At 42.2% G+C, this 25,963-nt stretch overlaps 1 protein-coding gene across 7 annotated transcripts in view; it reads left to right on the plus strand.

Moving 5' to 3' along the window:
* The window catches only part of LOC123973358 (protein FAM126B-like), a 62,453-nt gene extending 41,086 nt beyond the window's left edge, over positions 1–21,367 (plus strand). For 5 of the 7 annotated variants that reach the window (XM_046053300.1, XM_046053304.1, XM_046053305.1 and 2 more), the window contains exons 5-13: positions 1,600–1,779; positions 4,294–4,374; positions 6,060–6,175; positions 7,553–7,648; positions 8,463–8,579; positions 12,287–12,374; positions 12,622–12,778; positions 13,440–13,640; positions 16,967–20,466. In XM_046053300.1, the coding sequence (XP_045909256.1) occupies positions 1,600–1,779; positions 4,294–4,374; positions 6,060–6,175; positions 7,553–7,648; positions 8,463–8,579; positions 12,287–12,374; positions 12,622–12,778; positions 13,440–13,640; positions 16,967–17,619 (1,689 nt within the window). In that variant the 3' untranslated portion in view covers positions 17,620–20,466. Of the gene's footprint in view, positions 1–1,599; positions 1,780–4,293; positions 4,375–6,059; positions 6,176–7,552; positions 7,649–8,462; positions 8,580–12,286; positions 12,375–12,621; positions 12,779–13,439; positions 13,641–16,966; positions 20,467–20,888 lie in introns of those variants that run through there. The other 2 variants (XR_006825605.1, XM_046053306.1) reach the window with 2 other exon arrangements.
* Positions 21,368–25,963: the final 4,596 nt, after the last annotated feature.

A 25,963-nucleotide genomic window follows, 5' to 3' on the forward strand; every position in this document is an offset into this window, starting at 1 on the left:
CCCTGCCAGGGGCTGAGAGGTCACAGAGAGGTCGCTGGCCCCTCCCTCCAGAGACATAAGTGCTGAAATAATTCACTGTTGTTGTTTTGGCTCAAACAGAAGCTTAAATCAAATCAAATCATGCTCTTTTGATATTCGGTAACTGTGTTTTGAGTAATAAGACGGGGATCTGAAGGATTCGAGTCTGGATGATATATCACTGAAGCAGATCCCAGGCATCCCCCCAGTAGTGCTTTGCTTTTGTTGGTTACCCATCCCCTGCTAGGAGCATTTAATGTATCTCTAAGGGGCAAAGGAAGCTCAATATCCTGTGCTGCACCCCCCCCCCCCCCCCCCCCCCCCCCCCCCCCACCACACACACACACCCCCAGCAGACCGACAGACTAGAACATCTGCTGCCCACACTGGAAAAACTACATGCATAGTCAGAAAGATGCACACACTGATACTAAATATACGCATACTTGGTTTAGGTGTGAAGCAACATACAAGCACCTGACAGTTTCTCTAATGCACAGGTGTTTCCTGTACCAGCGAGGCTCAACCAGTATTTTTTCTTTAAAGGACCTAATGACACAATTTCTGAGCAAGCCCAAGGCACTCAATGAGACGAGACTTTAATTTCACTCTAATAATACACTGGGTGCCTCCAATTTTCTTTTCCCTCCACTCTTTCATGGTCAATCTTGGGTGTCAAGCAAACAGGGATCTAAATTCCATTAGTGTTGTCAATCTGGCTGCACAATCCCATTAATGATTGGACAAGCAATCCAGGAGAGCGAGAGAAAGAGAGAGTGTGTGTGTGTGTGTGTGAGAGAGGCTGCAAAGTGTGCTTGACTGTTGCGTGTTATTTTTTTTTGCTAATGACATGGAGGGCCATATGCCGTGCCAAGTTCATTAATGAGTTGCCTGTGTGTGTGTGTGTGTGTGTGTGTGTGTGTGTGTGTGTGTGTGTGTGTGTGTGTCACAGCACAACACACACACTCTTACACTGTACTAATGCTGTGTGGGCACTCACTTCACTGACCCCTGGACAGTATAAACACATTGGCTCAGCTGGCTCCCCTGAGACTACATCTGACCAGACTGCCATTGTAGTGATTTATCCCCTCTGCTCCCACACACCTCTCACTATTGACCAGCAGCAAAACTTTCCCTCCATTTCATTGTTTTATGGTTGGGATGACATTCATTCATGTTTTGAAATCAGAGCTGTGAAATGTGTCTCAATGTATTTCTGATGGCTTTTCAGAAAGGTTGCTGAGATGGAGAGTTTTTGGCATATGAGAGAGAATGGGATTTTACCATTTTACCATCATTTCTCCTCCTCCACCTGGTCCTGAGTTTTATGGGGGGGTTTCTATCACCACAGGCTCACCACAGTTCATGCACATTTGATGACTTTGAAATGAAGCACTTGACTTTACTTGAGATTATCTCACAAAATTATGAAAATTTGAAGAGTCCCTGCTTAATGGGAATTTAGCGAGATGGTTTTCCATATTCAGTTTTCATTATAATCCTATTAGCCGTATTGTATTTCCGCTAAGGTTCTAGATTTGTACTTATTTGCATTTCCTTATGTACCCCCCAATCCAGCTACTGGAGCCTGTGTGCCACCAACTGTTTGAGCTGTACCGGAGTTCTGAAGACCGCCTGCGCCGCTTCACCCTGCAGTTCCTGCCTGAGCTGGTGTGGGTATATCTGCGCGTCACAGCCAGCAGGGATCGCCAGAGCAATGGGTGCATTGAGGCCCTCCTCCTGGGCATCTACAACCTGGTGGGTGTCAGCCCTCGTGGTTATAGTGGGGTGTGAGGGGGTAAAGACCTAATACAAGATATACATTTGAGGCAATGAATTCTGGGCATGCTACCTGTGAGCTATATTTCTGTGTGCAATTTTGCAAAGTATCCATATGGTTACTAAGGAGGGTGCAAAATAGCAACCACACAGTGGCTGCAGAAAAGGAGCTGTGACATAAAACACAGCAAAGCTTTTGTAAAGAATGAGAAAATTAATATTGTCCCAACTATCCTGATGGATAATTGTCCTTTACATGCATTGTGTGTGCAGATGTTTGACACAGTGATTAGAGAAACAAAGACTGGAAACATCGAGGTTAAGTGTCGTTTAGAGAAACTCTGAATCCCTACAGCTTGAGGGATGTTACCCTCAAGCTGACCCTGATAGAGAATGTCAACACTGTTATTGCCATGATTATGGTGATAAATGGCCAGCAGGGATGATCAGTGTCCAAACCCAAGGGTTGAACTTAACTCATCAAACACATAATGTGATAAATGGCCAACCAGGATTTATTTATTTAGTAGCACAAAAGACAAATAAAAATATATAAAAATACACTGCATGAATTATGCGGGAGAGGTAAGAAACCCCCAAGGGCTTAGAGTGAAACCTCCCCTCTGGATTTTCAGTTGATATTATACAGAATTATTATAGAAATAATGATAAATGATTAAATAAAACATACAAAACACATACTTAAATTTTAACCATAACGTAACGTATTTTTTCATGTTTGACTTAAATACTGACAATGATGGACAAGTTTTGATAGAAAGGGGAATAGTATTCCAAAGAGATGATCCTCTGTATTTTATGGAATATTGTCCAAGAGTTATATGATAATAAGGGAGATGAATATTATTTGCTTGTCGGGTTGGATATGAGTGGACATCAGAGTTTGGATGGCTGTTACATTGCCACATCACTGTCACTTGACAAAGAAGAACTTGTTTTGTCCCAGACCCTCAACTCTGTCCAGAACTCATTCCAGTTATACATTACTGAAGTAAGAGCCTCAGTATCATACTAGGAGATTTGCTTAATCGTTTGCGCAAATTTATTGCAGGTCGTTGAATGTAAGTATATATTTTAGAAGAAAGACATTTTTGATGACATTTCTTTGACAACTCTGAATGGGTCTGTTCCTGCAGGTTCAGACTATCAATGTGGAAAAGATGCAAATCACTTGTTTCTTTTAGACCTTATACCGGTGGAACATTAGTGTGGCTTCTTGGCTGTTGACTTTAAAGAAGATCTGTAGGGAAAGCCCTCGCCCTGTTAATGGAGACTCAGGATTAGATTGCATCACCAGGAAACACCCTTGGGGAAATGGGCTGATATATATATATATATATATATATATATATATATATATATATAGTGTGTGTGTGTGTGTGTGTGTATATGTATGCATAATTCTTCTGTATCTGTACTACTCCACACACACTGTACATGCGGAGACCTCTTGTCCATGGTCATTGACGTGAGCTCTGATTAACAGCTTTGCTCTCAGCAGTCCCATCAGATATTCAGAGATATACTGCCAGCCAGTGAAGGGCAGGACAAGGCCTGAAACCAAATAGTACACTCCGGAAGAATGGGAGATAAAAGCGATACAGCCTTTTTGATACCACATTCCAAAACCTAGATTATGGATGATTGGATGATTGGATGGGTGGATGGATAAAGTGGTGCTTGTTGTTTTCTCTTCATTAATCTACTCTAGAGGCCCCACACTGGCCAGAAAATAAAAAAAGCTTTGATCAGTGTATGTGGGGAAAAAACAAACAAGACAACTGCAGTTACGTTTATCCATGTTTAACGCTATGAGGAAAACTCCCCCGCCTCCCACATCTCCATAAATTATACACTCAAAGAAAACATGATTATTTGGGTCAGAAATCAGTTACCAATATCTGCTAGGCTCACATGTAGTAAAAACAATTGCTTTGATAACTCTTACAAACCACTTGGATCCTCCTCCGCTGCACATAATTGGTTTATGGAGCAAAGTAGGAATAACTTTTTGCTTTTTGCCAAATTAAAAATACTCAACTCTACATCTCTGCAAACGTACATAAGTATTATTATTGTGACTGGTGGAGATAATCAGGCATTACTTTTAGAAGTGGCATAATTTTCAGGGATGTATTAATCTTTTTGTTACGTTAAGCAGTGTGAAATTGGAATTGAGTGGCCAGGATGCTGGCAGTGACATTTAATCTGTCGGAGTCAATATCATGTACCAGAAGAACGGTCTTACACTAGCGTGAGGGACAGTAAATTGTACAGCTGTTGTTAACCGAATGCTGCTAAATTCTTTCCCCATTCCGCAGAGAAGGGCTGGGTTAAGTCACGGAGGAAGAAATCTGAATTCAAGTCAGACATGTACTGATTCTTCTACATAAATGAGCATCAAACTCCAGATGTAGTCCTCCATTCATTTAATGACGCTGCTTTTATTCCTCCCTCTCTTTGGTTTTGCAGGAGATCGTGGACAAAGACGGCAACAGCAAGCTCCTCTCCTTCACAATCCCATCTCTGTCCAAACCATCGATATATCATGAGGTGGGGCTCCCGTCTGTCCTATCAATCAATGTTTTTATCTATGTTCTTATCTTTTTAGATGCTTTCGCCTCCTTTCCATTGACTGTTGGAGCATTATAGACTTATTTAAGTGGCTGTTTGGAGGATGACACCTCCTCAGTGTCCATTGTCATTAACCTCACCTCCAGGACTTAGCCATCTGTGTGTTAAAGTGTCAGTAAGCTTTGGATGTGGAGGGTGGGAGGCTTTTCACACAAGCTTCACTACTGATGTCTTTGAGGTCTTTCAAAAGTCTAATTTTGAAAAACATAAAGCATGACCGTTCAGACAGGCAAGCAAGGAAGAACTAGCCAGGAATAAAACCATTACAGTTTATTTTTCTTTAGTCACTCTTTCTGTCATGGTGGGTTAGTGCACCCACCCCCCGAATAGTATTGACTATTGTGTTGAGCTGGAAGTCATTAGCAAGGTGTTTAACAGGATATGCTGACCTAGGACCATTTACAGAAAGAAGCACTATGTCTTGTTGTTGGACTGTTTCCCAAAGCAGAGCAAAGAGCATGGAGTATATTTTCATACAGTATGACAGTCCTCAGTGGGTGATAGTGTGTGAGTGTTAGTGAGTGTTGATGAGACTGCAGTGTGTGGCGTGTGCTGAAGGCGATTTATCACTGTAATTACAAGCTTGAGAGGCTCTTTTCCTCCATGCTGAGAGAATGAAGAAATCATGGAGGCAGGGTGTGGGGGGATTTGTGCACGTGTGTGCGCCTGAATCACAACAAGCTTGCTAGGCTGTAGTGTGGCTCTGCATATCACGTGGCCTTATCCCCAGGCCTCATGCATTAGCATACACTCCAGTCTCTTTTTGAATTAATCCATCCTCCCATCCTTCATCCTGCTCAGAATAAGATACTTAGGACAGGATATCAATTCAGTTTAGGGGTTACTTTTTCTCTGCACACCATTAGAATGAAGTTGCCTTTTTCAGTCATCTCTGAGGCCACTTTCTCTTTCTGTTTGACTCGTGAAAGAGACTATTTAAGATTATTTTCTTCTTACTTCAGCCATATCTGCTAGGAACTTGTCTGTTCTGGATTGATTCAATACAGGACAACATGTACAAATGTAGTATACTCTGCATACCTGTTGTAATAAAATCACAAATCAAGTGCCAAAACAAGTGCTGATGATTTGTGGGGCGAGGCGGTCCAGCTGTCATGGCACTGAAGGCTGTGAGCTCTGCTCCAGAGGGACATACTGTATAATTATGACGAAGGTCAGGTGACTGACATATACATTTCAAGACAGTGAGATGTCTGAAGGTTTCAAGAAATTGTTTAGCAGAGGTAGTAATAAGCCACTGAAATCATGACAAATCTCGTCTCATGATCAGTTTAGTTGCTAGATGACGGCCTGACTCATTAAAGGCATTTGATGTGAGAAAAAAACACCTTCACTGAGAGTTTGGCAGAGGTACATTAGTAATATTACTCCACTTTAAAAAAGGAAGAGAAAAAGTTTTCCGTCTGAGCTCTGCAAAAGCCCCAATTTTTCAATCAACAACTTGAAAGAGAACAACAGCTTGGTTGCACCTGCTAGAATCGTAGCATCATCATTGCCAATTTACTAGCATGTTATAAAAGCCTACATGGTGGGCAAGTATTTGTTACGTTTTCTTGTGTGTGTGTGTGTGTGTGTGTGTGTAGCCCTCAAGCCTGGGGTCCATGGCATTGACAGAGGGGGCTCTCTGTCAACATGACCTGATCCGAGTGGTGTACAGCGGCCTCCACCCTCAGAGAGAGACCTTCACTGCTCAGAACAGGTACCACTCTCACTCCACCAGCTGTTAACAAAGAGAGAATCATTTGAGACGCAGTACAAACGACACAAAAGGGATTAAATTGCAGCACGTAATGAGTTACGACGGAGTGAAACCATTGTTGCTTTTTGGATCCAGAGAAATGACAGCGCTGTAGGCCCTTTCAGTAAACACAGGTGGCACCCCCAGGCTATCATCATTCTCTCTTATTTATTCTCTCTTACTTAATTACTTTTCACGTTAAAATAGTTTCTTTTACCTCACATCCAATCCTTCCCCATAAGATGCAAACGACCTTTTAAGATGATCAGACCATAACCCTCGACTCTCATTCAGCCTCCTCTGGTCAGACTCTGCAGGCCTGAAAGCTTTTTTGGCTCTCACAGTTTCCCTGCTGCTGTGGATGAATGATAATCTTAGCATAGTAATGAGGCGCGCTGGACTCCTGCCAGAAAATGGTCTTGGGCTGCACTGCAATTCAGAGTTTATTGAGAGTTATTTTTTTACACGCATTTGTTTGCAGTGACATGTGCAGAGACAGACACACATTTGAACCACCAGCTCTGATAACGTAAGGGCAGCACAGATGATACTGGTCATCCAGCATGTTGTCCAGAGCTCTCTGCGATAAGGAACAAAGAGTCATAAATATACTGAATGGATTTCAGCAGGGCCAGGCCTCATAGCTTATCTGGAAATCCATTTGTGTGGCTGGGCCTGAGATGGTGTTTATGAGAAGAAAGCCCAAAGCTCCTGAGAGGTGCCGTCTCACTCCGACTGATGATATACAGCCTAGCCATTTACCTCTTCCTGCGCACAGAGTCAATTATGGCGCTACACTCGAGGTCCTCCTCCTGGTTGATCTCCATCAATCCAAACACACACTCCAAAACACACCAAACAGGGATGCACTACATTGACATTTTGTAACGATACATCTGAAAGATACATAATTTCAAGTGGATAGTTTTGTATTGCTCTCATTTAAATACTACCATTTATCTTGTTTATCTTGCCATCAGGGGTACCCAGTTACATGTTTTTAGGAAATGATTGCAAAATATTGTAAAAATATCTATGATTACTGCAGCATATTAGGCTGTGCATCTACATGCAGTACAGTAGCTCACAGTGAACAAGGCTGCTTAGGCAAGCAGTTTGCTTAGCAGACTGTTTTACAGTTCAGAGTTAATAAATTGCTTGAGCAACTCTACATAATTTTCTGCAGTAAAGGTGTCACAGAAAGTGGAAAGAATGTTAAACAAAAATGGATAAGTTGGGATTTTGCTGAAATAAGTGAAATCAGATTAAATCTGATATTTTACATTATATCATTCTTGGTGTTTTGTGTGCCTGATTTAGACTGTTGTGTGGTTGCAGGTTCGAAGTGCTGTGTTTCCTCATGCTCTGCTACAACTCTGCTGTGGTCTACATGCCCCTATCTTCCTATCAGTCTGTCTGCAGAATGAGCTCACGGTGAGGAAAACACAAGCCTGACATCACCAGACCAATTCACGAAATGCTAATTTATCTGAAACCTCTAGGTTCATTTTCATTTTCCACGGGGTGTTTTTTCACCCACAGTTTTGTCCTTTCTGCACCTAATTAGTGACCACCCTCCTCCCTTCTACCTTCATTACTTGCACTCCTGAAACTAGCATTAAATCTCCTCCTCTACCCTGTAGCCATACACTGACCTCGATACGGACTGTCCTCGATGTAGGACGATTTGATAAGTACGATTTCATTAGGGCTCAGTTGTCTGTGATTGGGCAAATGAATGAAAGCGTCACTGCTTGGGTACCTTTCCGAGTCTGTCTTTCTTGGGAATACTGAGATGCCCTGGGGAGAAAAGGATCAATGTGGAATTCACAAAATGAGGCTCTGTAGTAAAGCTGCCGCCCAGTGATTGTTCCACCGCAGTGATTCAGGATATGAAGACTTCCCTACTGTGAGTGAGCAGACAGACAACGCCTGAAGCAGGTTCAGTCTAGACAGATGGCAAACTGTGAAGATTTCAGAGCACAAGAACAATGCTCACTTTTTGAGTTTAGCCTGACCATGTAGACCCCAAACTCCCTGTCATCTAATCTTGCCCGACCTCTACGAGTGTAAATAAGTTAAAATTTACCTCCCTTTGTTCACTGTTTGATCTGATTCCTCTTTGTTTAGTTTACTCAGAAAGTGGCTGATGATCCCTTTAGTTGCCTGCAGCAGTTAGAGGAAACTTGTGATTTAAGCAGTGGAACATCTCTCAACCTTTGTCTTGTTTTGTGTGTTCCCTCCTCAGGTTATGTGTGTGTGGCTTTCCCCGGCAGCAGCAGAAGCTTTGGAGGGAACCGTGTAACCGCGTGCTGCTTGACCCCGAATTCATGGTGCAGATGTTGACTGCTGTTTATCACGCCATGTATGTATCTTTAACCAGTTACAGAGCAACATTATAAATCATTTGGAGTCATGTTTGTGGCCGCCTGGCAAATACAAGTCCAATATTCACTTTCTGTTAGATCTGTTTTTTTTTTTTTTTATCTCTACCACCTCCTGAGAGAAATATTGGGCTCCAGCTGTTCACCAGCTAGTTGCTAACTGTGTCTTTCTACCTTTTGGTTGCTTAGCAAGTACTTGACAGTGGGTTTTTAGAGCTTTCTTCTCCTCTGAAAACAGCTGCCTGCTGTGGCCAAAAATGACTCTATGAGAGCAGTGAGAGTGAACCAAAACAGTAAAGTTGTGGAACGGACAGCTAAACAATGAGCTGAAACTCACTATAAAGTTAAGTGGGGAGCTGTAGATTCAGGAGATAATTCTTTGTGGGTTTATCACAATGAGCAACCACTGTCACATTGTTCCGGTATAGTAAGTGTTATTTCCTAATTGCTTATGTCTCAAAAGTATAGAAAATTGTTAATCCACACAAACATTGCTTTTGTAGCCAGGACAGATATTTTGAAATTTAGCTATTTCCAATGACAAGACGGGTAAAAACAACATATGAATTCACTTAATATGTATTTATACATTTATTTATTAACTGCCTTTGATCCTTGCCTCAGACAGCTTAGGGAAGAAGTCCTGAAGGTACTTGAAGGCTGCCGACTTTTTATTTGCTCTGACAAATTGTTTCAGAAAGCCCAATTTGATGTGCAGTGGTGGCATCAGTACCTTCAGGGGGTCATCCAGCTTTAAAGCTGTGCTTGCTCCATAATGGTAACAAGTACCTGTCTCTTCCCCTGGCTCACTCGGTGCACCTCAAACAGGATTACAACAGCGTCAAGACCTTGCTAGACGCCTTGAAGTATGATGAGTATGGCTAGGTGGCAGTCCTGATGGATCTCCGAGGTGGTTTTAAGTCTCCCTGCTACCTTTGGCTTTGGGAGAGCAGGGACACCAAGGCGCACAACTACAGGCAGGACTAGCCACAGCAGACAGAGTTCTCTGTGGGGAGGAACAACATCAAGTGGGAGCCACTGGTTGACCCCCGGAAGGTGCTGATGCCACCACTGCACATCAAATTGGGCCTTCTGAAACAATTTGTGAGGGCTCTAGATAAGGAGTCGACAGCCTTACAAGTACCTTCAAGACTTTTCCCCTAAGCTGTCAGTGGCAAAAATCAAAGCTGGTGTATAAATACATGTTAATTTAGATTCATGTGTTGTGGTTTTTTTCTGACTTTATGTGAACAAAAAGAAACAAATTCGCCTGTTTTCTCATAGGAAATTGATTCAAAATGTCACTGTCCTGGTCTCAAAAGCAAGGTTTGTGGGGGAAAATAGCCATTTTCTATACTTTTGAGGCATAAGCAATTAGAAAATAACACTTACTACTAGAGCTGCAACAATTAGTTGATTAATCAAACTACTAAATGAATGGAAAACTATTTTGATAATCGATTAATTGCTTTGAGTCCTTTTTATCTGAAGAACTAACGTACAGATTATCTGATTCCAGCTTCTTAAATGTTAATATTTTCTATTTTCTTTGCTCCTCTATGACAGTAAACTGAAATATATTTGGGTTGTGGACATTTGAGTATGTCATCTTGGGCTCTAGGAAACACTGATTGACATTTTCCACCATTTTCTGGACCTAACAACTAATCGATTAATTGAGAAAATAATCAACAGCAAGAATAATTAGTTGTAGCCCTATTTACTGCCCAGGAATGGGGGAAAAATGTTACACTGTGTTATCATTTGATGCATTGTAATTAGAAAAATATTAATGTAATGTAATATGAAAAAATTTAAAATTAATTGAGTCATAGATTTCAGGTAATCGGGAGGACAATAATCTCATGTTTGTTCCTCACTTTAAGAGATATTATATGCAGAGTTCCTTTATGAGCTGCATAACACACTGTTCCTCATTTTTGTTATTGTGCCTTTGTGGGACATCACTAATGAGGGCAGTCTCTCTTCTGGTTTGCTGTGATCTACTGTTGAAAATCTCCCAACAGCACATGCTAGCACTCAAGGACAGAAGTTCCCCACTGTACAGACTGATTACATCGGCAGTGCATTGTGGGAACAGGTGATTTCATCCCCTATGAGGACAGTCGTTGCAAAGCTGATTATGTCTCCTCGATGATAGCTCGTCCTCGGAGATGGATCCCATGATAACGGTAGTGACTGGAATCACCACTGTTGAGGTGTAGCAGGGAGAGAATGAATATGCATTCTGCCTCATCGCCTCCACGAGGGTACACAGCAGCAATCAGGAGATTGGAGCAGTCAGTGCCCCTGGAAAAAAAAAGTGTGTGTGTGAATAACGGCCTTTTTAGTAATCTCTACCATAGGTCACCTCCGTGCCAGCCCAAGCGCTCACATTCACTCTTGTCCCGAACAGGCCCACATAAAAGGGTAGATAAACATGCTCAACACATGCAGAGGGACCTTGGCTCTCGTTGAGGACACTCTTGGATTTAGGTTAATATGTCCGCTAATGCTACAGGCGCTGTAATACCATATCAAGAGAGAGAGAGACACGCAAGCATATCATTCAATTTAGTTCACAATTAGGTTTAAAAATGTATTCAGGAGCGACATCAGAGAGTCTGTTATTTACCTCCCCATTCATTCCATTCTTTTCATCTCGAGTCTAAAGGGAACCCCATGCATTTGTCCCTGGCTGCCTGATTGTTTCATGTGCAAGACCGGATCAGAGAGTTCAGCAGTGTAAAATTACATAATGTGTTAATTTATTGTTGCTGTCCCATTTTATTCCCTCTTCATTGACTACGCAGTTGTGGCATCACCTTATGCAAAGCTAAAGACATCCCTCATCTTTGGCAAAGAGCCGGGTGCTTTTTTCATTCAAGTGCAGTCTCCTAAATCTCTACACCAGTGGTCACCCAGTCTGCCTCATCTCACTTTTGTTTTACATCTGATTCCTAACACAGCAGCAAAGTTTTAGCCCTTAAAACATGAAGTTACAAGTTGTAGTTAGCTCTCAGAGAGCTCCAATAGATGTTAAAAACTTGTGTGTGTGTATATATATTGTAATCTGAGGTCATTTACAGTGCTTGGTCATTCTTTTGTCGTCATATCGCCCAGCCCTATCTTACCACATGTTGAACACATGTGTCCACTGTCATTTCTCTGTTCTTATTTCTGGTTACATGAAGCTGTAAAGTTGTGGACAAACTAGTAATCCTTATTGCTTTGCAGTATTTTAGAATAATTGGTCTTGATTTGGTGATGACTTATTTTATGTCCATTCGCATATAATTTCAACACTTTGACTTTATACACGTTAACAGTTATTAATCTTTATTGGCAAATAAAGATTAATAACAGTGTGGCAAAGTTTTTTCTATTGCAGTTTTTCACTATACAGGATCCCTAAGGACTTTGTGTTCAAGAAAAAAGGTTAAGCACAGGTTAAATAGACAGTAGTGTGACAGAGGTATAATGACTACTGAATACAGTATGTGCCCAATTTCCCTTTCCCTCCCTCACTGTAGCCGCAGGCGTTACGAAATATCTAATAATAGTTCAAGGGGATGTGACTCAGACATCAAGGCATCTTGTCAGACACGCCTGTTTACTGATAAGCTCACATCATGCAGTGATTAAATGCCGCGGTGCGTGCATTTGTGTTTTGTGTTGTAATGTGTAGATACAACGGAGAGTGGGAGATGGGTCGGGAAGCTCTGGAGGACATTCTGTACAGAGCCCAGCTGGAGCTTTACTCCCAGCCTCTCCTGGTAAGACCAGCAGCACTGTGTCTATGGAGTCAGTCACATAAGGTTCTGTGCAACCTGTCTGTAACTGTGGAGTCAAATAAAACACTAGAACAATAAAATCCTTTTGATCTGCCATGTTTTCCACAAATGTGTCTTCACAAGCCTTAAATCAGTGATGATGATTAGCACTCAGGCTTAAAATCCTGTAATGGCTTCTTGGTTTTATCATTTTAACTGCTTATTGATCTGTGAATGTGTCAACTCTCAGCTGGGGAACGCCATGAAGAACTCTCTGCCAGACAACGCTCCCGACGAGCCGAGGGGGCGCAAGGTGCTCCAGGTGGAGGTGACACCCACCATTAGCCGCATCTCCATCTCGGCCATCACTACCGCTTCCATACGACGCCACCGCTGGAAGAGAGAGGGTAAGACTGCAGCAGCTCTGGAAACAGTGAAACCTGCCATCATGGCTTCAGCACGCAGCGAAGCGAATCAGGCCTCAGTCTCAGTAGATGTGACAGCACTGTAGATCCATTATGCTGTACAAGAACGTTATGCAAGAAAAAGGACCAGTGTTCAGTTATGATTTATGCTGTAAACTTACAAGAGGGAACTATTTGGTGAGATGTTTGTCCTCATCAGTGAGGATGAAATGTCTCTCTTTGTAAGCCATTAACATCGTCCAAATGGTGTTTCATGTCAGTTATTATATGTAACTGTGGTCATAGTCTCTGTGTTGCAGTGCTTGTGCCACTTACTGCTATTTATCACTTCTTTTTTTTTTTGCTTGTCTCATCTATCTAAGTGTGTGCAGTGCTTTGTATCACCAGTTAAAGCTTAAGGGAAACTCAGGACAAAATGGTGCCTATAGATTCTACTGCCACCGTTTTACCCAGGAGACGAGCGATTAATGGGGGAGTTCGTTTTTCATATCGTTGCGTTCCTTTTTTTTCTATATTTTGTAATCTACAAATGAATTTACAGGCAGCTGTTAGGCCTTGCTGTGCCCATGATGAGGCCCGAAATCGGTAGAGGCTTGCTGCCACTAAAGAAACACGTTTCCCCGTCTGTGTTGTTGACTCCCAGATTGTTTTGACTACTCAACTGATGCAGAGTTGAGCCTCATCGTCAATCCTCCTAGCCTCGCGAGGCACCACCACCGTCGCCACCAGCACCACCATGACACTCCCTGGGACCCCGCAGCCAAAGAGGAGAGAGGAGGGCAGCCTCACAGCCACCAAAGCAGCAGCAGCAGCAGCAGCAACATTCCCCCCATCACATTTGAGGGTAGGGGACAGGGGTGGACACTCAGAGGAGAGGGGGTCTCAGGAGGAGGTGCCCCTTCAATCTGTATCTTCCCAACCCTCCCCCTCCTCCTTCTCCCCTCTCCTACTACCCCTCCTCAGCTTGAGAGGGTTGGCTCTGCCGTTCCCGTTTCGGCTGCCTCTTGACTTTCCCAGAGTATACTAACTCATCCAGTCTATAAGACGCTCAGCCAACAACCCCTCATCTACCAGACCACTGCTATTTTTCGTCTCACCCAAGAGTGGAAAAGTCGCCTATTCTGGGTTTGAAGGAAGTGTGGCTAGTGGCCATTTTGCATGGGCCATGTCATCGTGTCATATCCTCTCTTTTTCCTCCTCATGCCTCCAACGTACTTTAGACTGCTGCCCTTGTCACTCACTGAGCATGTTCTGCGCCCAGCCTGCAACTTGACCTTTTACTGAACTCTCCATGTCCGATAATTGTTTTGTTTTTTTTATAGATTTTTTTAGTTCTGTAGTTTTAACAGGAAAAATATACATCAGTTGTACAAACCTGGCACTGAGCACCCAACATCTTGTGTCTGTAGTGCCCATCATGGTCTTAGACAGCACCACAAGCTTTGGGTTACTCAGGCCAGCACCACCCATCTGCTGCCGCCATCCTGCAATGAAGAGGCCTTCCACATTGTTTTTCAGCCCAGCAGCTTTATTGTATGCTAATTTTGTGCTCTGCCATGTTACACTGCTTTTGCTCAGCTCAGTGAGTGGGAACGAGCACTTCATCTTGCATGCGCACGCTACAGCAGGCTTTGAAAAACGTCTGCTTAAACATTAAACCCTGGAAGACTAACATTTCAAATAACGAGGCCAAGTGAGCGGAATGAATATTATAAAGGTTAAGAAATCCAATACTTTTAACAGCAGAAAGCTATTCCACTGCAAGGACCTATCATACGGCCCATATTGTCTTGTTGTGTGTCCTTTCCCACGTGTGGCTGCTAAATGTGTTCTAAAACATTCAGATTCTTTTGACATGACTGAAGAGCAGCTCATTTCCCAGCCTTACAGTCAGTGTTTGTCCGAGCGCCATACCGTCTTCTTCACTTGATCTTTCATTAAACTCGGTGCAGCTGTGGTAAAAGAATCCTTAAAGTTGTTTCATTAGATAGAAATCTGCCACCAAGTTAAAAGTGAAATCTTTCAAAGAATATTGAAATGTCAGTGTTCAATTAGTGGACATTCAGAAATAACTAACTACTGGAACCCTTTAGTTTGGAGCTGCATTGCAGTGATATTGGAAAAGATTATACCGGTGGTTTTGTATGTTTAAGCCCATTGACTACAAATTGCATTTACTTTGCATCACAACCACTTTCCACCATAAACCATACATACTTGATTGATTTTCTTCTTTCTTGGAAGCCATTGGTTTCCATTCATTTCACGTCACAGTGAAAATAAACGTGCAGACGCAAACCTTGCTTGAGTTAACTACCCTAATAGTGAATATTTCATCGTTTTATTTTAATGTTCTCCTGTTTAAAAAAGGGGCCGTTTAAAATTCTTTTTAAAACAAACTCAATGTTGGTGGATGCTTGGATCTTTTGACTTGGTTACTTTGGCTGCTGGACATGTTTTTAATACCAGAAATAACAAAGCACACAGTCGATATTCATCTTGTTTTTAACTGAGTAGCCACAATAATAAAGTCTTTTTATCTTTCATACATGAAAGCAGTGAGCCTTGAGTTTTGGGGGAATCCATTCCCTACCCGTGCACTTGCTTGTGTTATGTCACTACCAGATCCAAGTAGCGCTGCTTCCCTTTTTTTTTATTACAAAGCTCACATTTTCCTTTTCACATGAAACCTATAAATGGAACATAGCTCATGTATGCAGGGATTTTTGGCAGTGTCCTTGAATGGACCATCAAGGAACACAGCTGCCTTAGCACACAATGACATTAAATTTAAAAATTTACTGTCTCAAGCACATTTCAGACTCGGCAGACTGATTTTTGTAGCATGTTTAAATGACTGGAAACCAATAGCAAGCATAAATTGCACAAGCAAACATAAGAAAGTTACTGGTAAGAAGCTAAAACATGCAAAAACACCGGCACAATCCTGTAATTGCATCCGTGTTCGTAACGCTTTGAAGAACTTCTAGCTCTTCATTTGGGATTGGGTTTGCTTGGGATGGCTTGCAGGCTGCCCCATTTAGCCTTGTGGGCTGTCAGCTCTAACTGGAGTGCTATTGATCTGATGAGGTACACTGACTCGCCTCGGTGCTCTCCACAGATTGGAGACTGGCTGGCCAGCCATGTGACCGCCGGGCCAGTGCTGCAGGAGAAAGGAGGGATGGGGCGAGAGAGAGCATGTGTCTTCTTCTCATGTTATGTGCATGTCAGTCCAGACCTTTTCTTCTCGGTTTCTCCATTTCTTTTCTGGCGCTGCCTGTGGTTCCCTGTTGTCCAATTTTGCTTGTCCCAACGATGCATGTCAGAGACAGACAGCTGATCCTCTGTCTTATCTTTAACAGGCTTTACCCTGCATACTGTGTGAACATGCCTTCTTCTTCTAACTCAATTTATCATCTTTTTCCCCTTGCAGCTTTCAAACAACGAGGTCATTGATGGATTTTTAAATGTTTTATTGTTCATATTTCTTCAAGTCAATATTGTGCTTTCAAATTCTACCACATTATCACCAGATAGTAATTGTTAATCATTAATATATATTGAATCTGACATTTTTCGCTAAATAAGCGTCGCTGTCTTATGGGGCAGGTTATTGAACTCGCTTTTTTCCTAAACAAACAGCTAGTCAGATTTCAGTCGATCTGAATTGCATCACATGATCACAGCTCAAGGTCATTGTGTACTATATTGAATTGTACCTCTGTTTGGTGTATAATGAGCAGGCTAATGAAGCAGCACGGTCTGTGTCGCTGCAGGCCTGTTTGAAGGCTACTAAATTAGACTGCATTATTTATGAACACTAAAAATCAACATTTTTATTAGTATTGTTCTGATTATTTAGATTATTAATAATAATCAGCATAATAAGGCCCTTTCACTGGATTTTGGTGATATTGTGTAGATTCAAAATTCAATTGTAGATTCAGAATTTTGAATCTTTTTAAGAGTAATTTGCATATGAATATTTTGGACGTTGTTTGCCACCGCTGTCTGTTAAAAGTAAAAACTGAATGTGCTCCACAGGACTTTTAATAGTTTAAAAGTTTTGTTCGCTCTCAAATTTTGCTTAAATTTGTCAACATTTGATCTTGCTCACTCGTCTGTTTTGTCTATCCTGCTTTCTCCATGGTCATGCGTGTTCATGTTCAGATGCTGATGGTATGAGCGGTGGGGAAGATTCCTTCAACGTCAATGACCCAGACGAGGGTTTCTCCTCCGGGGCGTCTAACAGCAGCCAGCCCAGTGGCACCAAGGCAGGCGGGGGCGGCGTGGGGCCGAGGGGCGGCAGCCTGAGCAGCAGCAGCAGCAGCATCAAGAAAGCCATCACGGCCCGGCTGTCTCGGGACAAGGAGAGGGAGCGGGAGCGAGAGAGGGAGGCGGAAAAACAGGCAGATTTGTCTGCGGATCACCTGGCTGCTGTGAGGAGACATCACCAGAGGCAGCAGTCGCCTCCAGCCAGCATCAACTTGGATGCCATCCAGCTGAGCCCCATAAAGAAGCACCTGAGCTTCCCTGTGGGGCCCACACTGGTGCGGACTGGCAGCACCTCCTCCAGCAAGTCCTTTGACTGCATGAATTTCAACCTGAATGGCGGTGACGACGAGCGAGAGGAGGCGGCAGGGGGCTCTGACAAGGAAGGAGGGCTTCCAGCAGGCGGCTCCCACCGCCACTCCACCATTAGCCTGAAGGAGGAGCACCTCATCAGGCCAGAGGACGCCCAGGACCTCCTGTCTCCTGGAGCTCCTCTCACCAAGCAGTCCCGCTCCCCCAGCTTCAACATGCAGATCATATCACAGGTCTAATGTGCAGTGCAGGGATGGTTGAGACACACACACACACACACAAAATATCTGTTCATAACATACATCCTCATGCAGTTTGTCTCTGCAGCTCTATACAACCCTACTATGACAACTTCTGTCTACCTGTCTTGGTGTTGGGGGTGTGTGTGTGTGTGTGAGTGAGTGTGCAGGAACACATCTTCAGATCTCAAAGAGTTTTCTCCACCCACCCTACCTTAACATCCATTAAACTTAAAATCATGACCTGCAGTCGTTGCTGGTGGCCGAAAGGAGAAGAGTAGTAAAGGATGACTGCCCACTGCTGTAACTACAGTTAAGCGTAGAAGTTTCCAGCATCCTCCCAAGTCTGACCAAGCTGAGCATTCTGCACAGAAACTCTCCTAAAAGAAAAAGGGGGAAACCTTGATGAAAAAAACACGTAAGGATGCCACGCTAGCTGTAGGGGATATATGACATTTCAGATATTTTTGAGTTCCTGACTGAATCAGTCAAATGAATCAGCAATAACACTTAACAGTCGGTCATGTGGAGGAGAGTGGGAATTATTGCTTTCTCTTCATTCCTTCCCTTTCATTCCCGGGCTCATGTGCAATCGTTCTTGCTGATTATCCTCCTTGTTAATTGCGGTTTTTAATTAGGCATACATTTTGAATTTGAGTTTTTTTAGGGGGGGGGGTATTTTTTGTTGTTACAATCCAAAGAAGGAAAGGTTCGGTTTTTTTTCTTCAATGATTTTGCAGAAATCAGTCAGAACCAAGTGATTATCTAGTTTTAAGCCCATTACCTTTATTTTATTCTGTAATTATAATATTCTGATTTCATCTGTAAAATCAAGATTTTAAGATTGTTGTAAAAAGCAAACTGGAATGTGGTTAGGGTTTGTCTTGCCCCCCAAGCTTTTAAATGGACAAATCTGAAGAAATAACTACTGTGCAGCTAGCGGAAGAACTGCATTAAAAACGTTGCAAACGGTGTAGGTTTTGGGTCTGAAGCTAAAGGCAATGCCTGTATTTTATATTGGATTGTTATTATGGTTCAAACCTTTCAAGGGGTCCTTCCATCTGAACGCACTTGTTGGTGTTTGAGTCTGTGTTGAGGCTGTGGCTTGTGCATGCCGTCATTTCTGAGTCGGTGAATTACTGCCCCCTGGAGGCTCGTACTAGTCACTGCACATCAGCATTCACCTAGACTATTGTCTCCTGTTTTGTGCTCTGATTGGATGTTCATGAAACATTTTGTTCTACCTCATTGTGTGTTCACCTGCCACCTCCCAATCAGACGCAGGATTTAACGACCCTCCCCTCCCCCCTGTTAGGCTTGAAACTGGAGCACTTGACCAGTTGGGGGATTAAATTGTGTGGACCAAAAGGGTTTCACACTGCAACTGTAATAAACGCGGTGTGTGTGTTCATGTGAGGAGTTGTGACTGAAAATCTCAGTCTTGCATTTCAGTTCAATCATGTCATGTACAAACCCTAGCTGCAAAACAAGAACATGACTGTCTTCAGGTTTTTGTATTTTCTGTCATATCAAACAACCCCATTGGGATTAACCTGATTTATTTTAATCCTCCAGAAATGTCCTGCTCATCTTTTTATGTAACGATTTTTGAAGTGCAATTTTTTTTTTATCTGTATGTGCATGGAGTTGGATCTTCTCTGCTGTTAAATGCCTGCATCCGCTCACAGTGCTAGCTAGCCTTCTGTACTGCTCCCTGCCCAGGCTGAGTGATTTGAACATGGCGTGCTCGTCTGCATGTTTAGTGCCCTGCAAAGCACTGCTGTTTCAGATGCGTGAAACAGCCAGCGAGCCAAACCCAAGTCTCGTCCTTGTCTTTGCCAGATGTGCCAATACACATCCTCTCCTTAAGGAAGTTATTTTTTGCTTGGGTGTCTTAAGTTAAAATGCCTACTTTTTTCTGTTTACTGGTCTTATATTAAAGTTAAGGGACAAAAAAGGGATGTTTGGACGTATGGCTCAACGTGCCCTTAGATGCAGCTTCACCTTTTTTGCCATGAATTTTCTTCACTCTCTACACGTGTGCACGACACACTGCACTTTCACAATCATTACTACGCTTTGCTGTTCACACGTACAAGCAGTATATTAAGCGTCTGTGTACTGTAGTTGTCAGCTGTTGTATTGCATTTTCCACGTCTTGCTCACGTGCTTGTTTAAAACAAGGATGAATGATTTAATGTATATAAGTCAGTTCAGTCTGCAGTGAAAAAAAATCCCACACCTCTTACTCCCGCTGTGCCGGAAACCGTCACAGCCGCTGCTCTTGGTCCTGAGTGAGGCCTGTGTGCGCTTTAGCCTTAAACATTTCAGGCCAAAAAGCCTCAATTGGCGGCTTTTTGCCCTCATCTGTTTCTCCTCCTCCTGCTGGAAAGCGGGAGGAGGAGGAGTGCAGCTACAGTTCACACTCTCACCTGGTCTGTCTGCTGTCATCCCTGTGCTGTGTGGCTCACAACGAGCCGTGTACCCATTTGCTGTATTTTGCTGTGAGTTGAGTGGCACCTTTTTTTGCTGTTTTAAAACTGGTGATGTGTTCATGTCATTAATATGAGTGCCCCTGACCAAGGTTGCCAGCAGCCATGTTGGTACTGTATGTTGACTTAGGATAGACAAATATCCCTTGGTGTCTGGTGTTATTTGCATGTGATCAGGGCGGGAAATGAACACCAGCTGGTGAATGTTGATTAAACTTGACTGGCTAGAAATTTTGAGTGCCATATTAAAAGAAGAAGCATAAGCTCAAAAATCCACATTTAAAAGGTCCACTTACATTTAAAAAAAAAAAAAAAATGAGGTGGTTAAATTTGTACTTGGTCAGCCGCTGCTGGTGGACAATGTTCATTTCCTGTCCTGCATGTGATAACTGTGGGCTTTGTTTTCATACAGTTCAATGCACTTTAATCCATCCACCTCTCTCAAGATAGTTCTTGAAATGATATATATATAGATGTGCAAATGTGTATACACTCAATGCAGGGTTTTAGTCTCTTTAAAGTAGTACTTCTATGTGATGTCACATCCAACACAATGCTATTTTTGTTTTAAGGGTACAGCTATTTATTTTTTTCTTTTCAAAACCAAAAAATAAATGTTACGGGGGTCTGGAAGGTCTCAGGAGTTTATCAAGAAGTGACATTTTATTAAAAATGGCAGCACCAAAATTTCTGTTCTTGAAGTCAGAATTGATTCTATGCAACATTTTTTCCCCTCTTTTTGTTTTTGGTGTACCGGCTTTCATTGGTCCTTGTCAGGTGGGATGAGGCAGATGCATTTAAGCTGATTTTTAAGGTGCAAGTCCTCAACAGTGTCCCCATTCAGCTTCTGTTTATACACCCGGTTGTGGTGCTACGGAGCGAAGGACCTCTCTTCATGTGGGTGAAATAAGAGGACCATCCATTTGTCATCACACTGCCCTCGCAGAGAGAAAGCCACACCTGGAGACTTTCGGTGCATGTCCAGACCTTCTGTCAGTATGCTGCTCTGTGGCGCAAAGACGTCAGTTGGTGTATGAAACAGATTATCGGTGGTGAATCTACTCTAGATGCTTCGAGGGAAGCTGCTGGATGATGTGATAACACTGTACTATTGATGTTGTATAAATGGAGAGAAAGACTTATTTTAAATCTTGTAAATAAAACATGTACAAAGGTGAAAAAAAGGATGAATACAAAAGAGAGAAATTAAACTGTATATTGTTGAATAAATATTGTGTCGTAAAGGAAACAAGAAACTGTCTGCTTTGTATGTGGAAATGGTTCAATGCGATCCTGCCCATAATCACTCCTCACCATCGATGCGCTCTCAGATAAGATAAATAAGCTCACTTAACCAATAACCAGTTTGGTTCTACCAAGCTACAATTTTACTATGTGACTAATCAATGGTGGAACATTTGTTTTTTAAAAGATTAAAAAGGCAGAGACGCTCATTTCTAATTTACAAGTTGATGACCTAATAGCAGCTGACAAGTTACTTAAGACTTCCTAATATTAGCAATTCTTGTAATAATATTGGCATGTGATAATAGAATAAGTGAGAATAAGAATTATGATGTTACCACAGAATTCATATTTGATAAGTTAAATTGATATCTTGTGGTTAGGCTTCTATTATCTAAGTTATTTGTATTTATTTGAATTTGAACTCAAGACATTCAGTTATTACTGTACTGAGCTGTGATCAGTGGTGGTGTGCTGACATCTAGTGGTGGAAATGCAAAATAACATACTATAATATTCAGAAGGTAAATCATTTGAACCTGAAAATTACATATCACTTCAATTATTGTTCTCCCGTATTTGTCTCTGCTGTGATATTACTACTTTATTCGCAATCTGCTTTAAATGGTCTTCTAAATGTTTGCTTCTTCCAGGGGAAAAAAGTTATTTATTTGAATAATGTCATCATTACAGTGACTGAGAACTGAATTTCTTTTCCATTGCTTCAGCGCATTCATGTTTTGCCACACATTAATTGGAGCTCAAGCTGAACTTCAAACATCCTATTAACACACGTCACACCTCTGAACCCCACAGCAGGCGGGGGGCCCTACACCCTTCCTACACCTAACATATGCTCCAGCTTTTACATCGTGGAGTTAAAGCTGGGGTAGGCAACGTTGGAGACGCAGGAGATTTGAAAGCATAAAACTGGGAAAAATAAAAACGCCGCCACCACCTCCCTCCAAATCCATTCCCACAAAACATATTTTCATGCCTCGGCCACCTGTTTCCACCTTCCCTCATTAGCCTGGTGTGCAGTACACACAAACTGACCTGAATTTAGTGTTTACTCACTAGTTTACTTGAACTATGCACACGCTTTACTGCAAACACGGTCACTTGACTCACCTCTCTCTCCCCCTTTATGTAGCCTATCTGCTCTGCTTATTCTCCCCATAAGCATTATGTTTTATAAAGTCACCGAAAAGACAGAAATCTTGGATTTTTCCACCTGCGATTCGTTGGTGCGCCACATGTAAGTGCTTGTTATCGACGTGGCATATCACAAGCATATCGGAATGAAACCAACCTGGTACCTATCATATTGCACTGGTGTGCACTGCGTAGACTACAGTATATAAAAAGATTCACTGTTGCTATAACTGGTCTGTGCTTACAAAATATCCACCTTGCCCGCGTCTTACAACAGATAACCTGTCTCTGTGTTTCTCTGCAAAATGCTAATAAGTCTCAAGTAAAGTCTATGGGGCCAGATTTACTAACACCCCGACTAAAGAGTACTAAATTGCCTGTGCGTTCTAAAATATTGCACAAGTAATTGTAGTAGCATACTTGTTATGGGTGATTAACTAAGAATTGAATTATTGCGTAGATGACAACAGGTGCTAACACAATGGAGGTGGCAGTAGCCTATTTAAATGAGGGGTTTGCGTGTTTTAATGGTTTCCGCCATGGAGAGTTGGGAGGGAAGGCAGCCACTGCGTAAAAACCTTGGTTTGTTTTATTCATTTACATTAATTCATTTAGCTGATGCTTTTATCCAAAGCAACTTACAATTGCTAATTATGTCAGAGGTCGCACGCCTCTGGAGCAACTAGGGGTTACATTGGTAGATGTGTTACAGTGGGGGATTGAACCAGATCTCTCACACCAAAGACAGCATCTTATCTACTGTGCCATCACCACCCTTATTCAGTGCGTCCTAAGTTTGTGGAAATCGAGCCTTTTCACCATAGGCTCGTGAAGAGGCGAATACATTATATAGCAACATAAAAAGTATTAACCCTAATGCTTGGTAAAATGGTGAAAGAGACATCCGTCTGGAACACATGATTCTCACTCTCTCTACTAACCAATGAGAGGCTGAAGGGATGATCTTGGTTTTAACCCCTATTGAGTATTACCACAGAAAATACTGATCTACACAGATAAAGAGCATGTGATGAAACAAACAAGAAGAACGCAACGGCTCAGTTTCCTTCTTTGTATTATGCAAAAAAATCACATAACATTTAGACAACAAATATGAAAATAAAAGTAATGTAGTTAATAGTCTTCGGTAAACTGAGCGCACTCTTTTTAGTTTTGTTCTTTTAGCAGGCCTGCATTAGTTTGTTGGTGCGCTTAATGTTGGAGCTCAGAGTGAAGAAAGCAAGAATACATCCTTGCGTGGAGTAGAAAACAGATCCTACCACGTCTGTAACTCTCTCTCTCGTCAGGGTGACTTCATCTGTAGCAGCACAGCGAGGGTTAAGCTGCTCCGCCCGTCCATCACCCAGTGGCGCCCCCGGAAAATTTCCCCAGGGGTGGCCAGATGGGGCCACTGAAAATCCTGGGGTGGCGCACTAAACCGTTACCAGTTAACATTCCATAAAAATCCTGTTTGAAGTGTTATCTGTATGTGTTAGGCAATTAATTGTTCTTTAAATAGGCAAGTTAACCTTTTCCTTAAAAAGACAAATACAGCTTTTATTTGTAGGAGTGCACTGATGGGGAGGAACAAAACATTTACTGGGAACAAGCCTACTCAAGATTACAGACATCATGGAGCATAAATATTTTTCTTTAAATTCAAATTGAAATATACAATATGTGTGTAGCCCACCTCACTCAACTCTTTTGTCTCAGGGTTGCCATATCATACATCTTCACATCTGATTACCTTTGCATGGGAGGTGAATTGGAGAGAGCTGTGCGAAATTTCTAAGTGGGAATATGTCTACTTTAACAACATGCACTGGGCATATGACTCTTGACTAGGTTGCAAAGAGGCCGAGCTAGCTTATTTTATAGCTATATTGTTACTGTGAGCTGGAACTCCCATGCACTCTTTAACAACTATAGCCCTTAAACACATTATCCTTAACATGAATAAACATTAATCAAACCACAGTGATTGATCGCAATATTAGTTCACCTTTATTACATTACCTTTGAAAAAAAACGGCTGGGTGACTCAAAACAATAAACCAAATAATAAAACCCAGGTTTTTTCTTTGCTCAGTTCTCTGTTGGTACCATATATGTTGTCGCGCCGTTGGAGCTCATTTAAACCTTGCAAATAATGTCTGTACTGTCACTCACGGTTCCTTAGGATACTCCGATAGTTGGGACTCAAACCCTGTGTCCCGCTCCGAACTGGGCGATGAGAACTTCTTATAGACTCCTTAGTGTGCAGAATTTTCTCTCTTCGCTACTCTCAATACTTCCGGGTAACAGTCATGTGACTAGCAACAAAACCTTTCTCTTCTTCATAAAGAGCAATGTAAACACAGCAACAAGTCACACTTTTACTCAGAATTACATTAAACAAGTAAACACATATTATAATTGCATTACGAAACGACTTTATCGTCGTAAAGGGTCGCGAACGAGCGACTTCCGGTGTTGTCATGGAAACGGGTTTACGCTGGATTTAGCGTCAGCTACAGTTGTTATGCCGAGTTTTGCATACCTGCCAAGAATTGCATGCACCTCCAAATACTACTTTTAAACGCTGTAATATCCTTCGTGGGGTTCATCAATTGTGATAAATGATTCAAAGTATATATTTTTTCAACGTTTAGAGTCGTATTTTATTACACTTAGTAGAAGTAGCATTCATTGAGATTCAGCTAAAAGATGTTGTGATTACCGCATTTGATCTATGAGCTACAGTGAGGAAAATAAGTATTTGAACACCCTGCTATTTTGCAAGTTCTCCCACTTAGAAATCATGGAGGGGTCTGAAATTGTCATCGTAGGTGCATGTCCACTGTGAGAGACATAATCTAAAAAAAAAAAATCCAGAAATTACAATGTATGATTTTCTAACTATTTATTTGTATGATACAGCTGTAAATAAGTATTTGAACACCTGAGAAAATCAATGTTAATATTTGGTACAGTAGCCTTTGTTTGCAGTTACAGAGGTCAAACGTTTCCTGTAGTTTTTCACCAGGTTTGCACACACTGCAGGAGGGATTTTGGCCCACTCCTCCACACAGATCTTCTCTAGATCAGTCAGGTTTCTGGGCTGTCGCTGAGAAACACTGAGTTTGAGCTCCCTCCAAAGATTCTCTATTGGGTTTAGGTCTGGAGACTGGCTAGGCCACGCCAGAACCTTGATATGCTTCTTACAGAGCCACTCCTTGATTATCCTGGCTGTGTGCTTCGGGTCATTGTCATGTTGGAAGACCCGGCCTCGACCCATCTTCAATGCTCTAACTGAGGGAAGGAGGTTGTTCCCCAAAATCTCGCAATACATGGCCCCGGTCATCCTCTCCTTAATACAGTGCAGTCACCCTGTCCCATGTGCAGAAAAACACCCCCAAAGCATGATGCTACCACCCCCATGCTTCACAGTAGGGATGGTGTTCTTGGGA

This window comes from Micropterus dolomieu, linkage group LG07 (genome assembly GCF_021292245.1).
Source record: "Micropterus dolomieu isolate WLL.071019.BEF.003 ecotype Adirondacks linkage group LG07, ASM2129224v1, whole genome shotgun sequence".
In the NCBI taxonomy this organism is placed as follows: Eukaryota; Metazoa; Chordata; class Actinopteri; order Centrarchiformes; family Centrarchidae; genus Micropterus; species Micropterus dolomieu.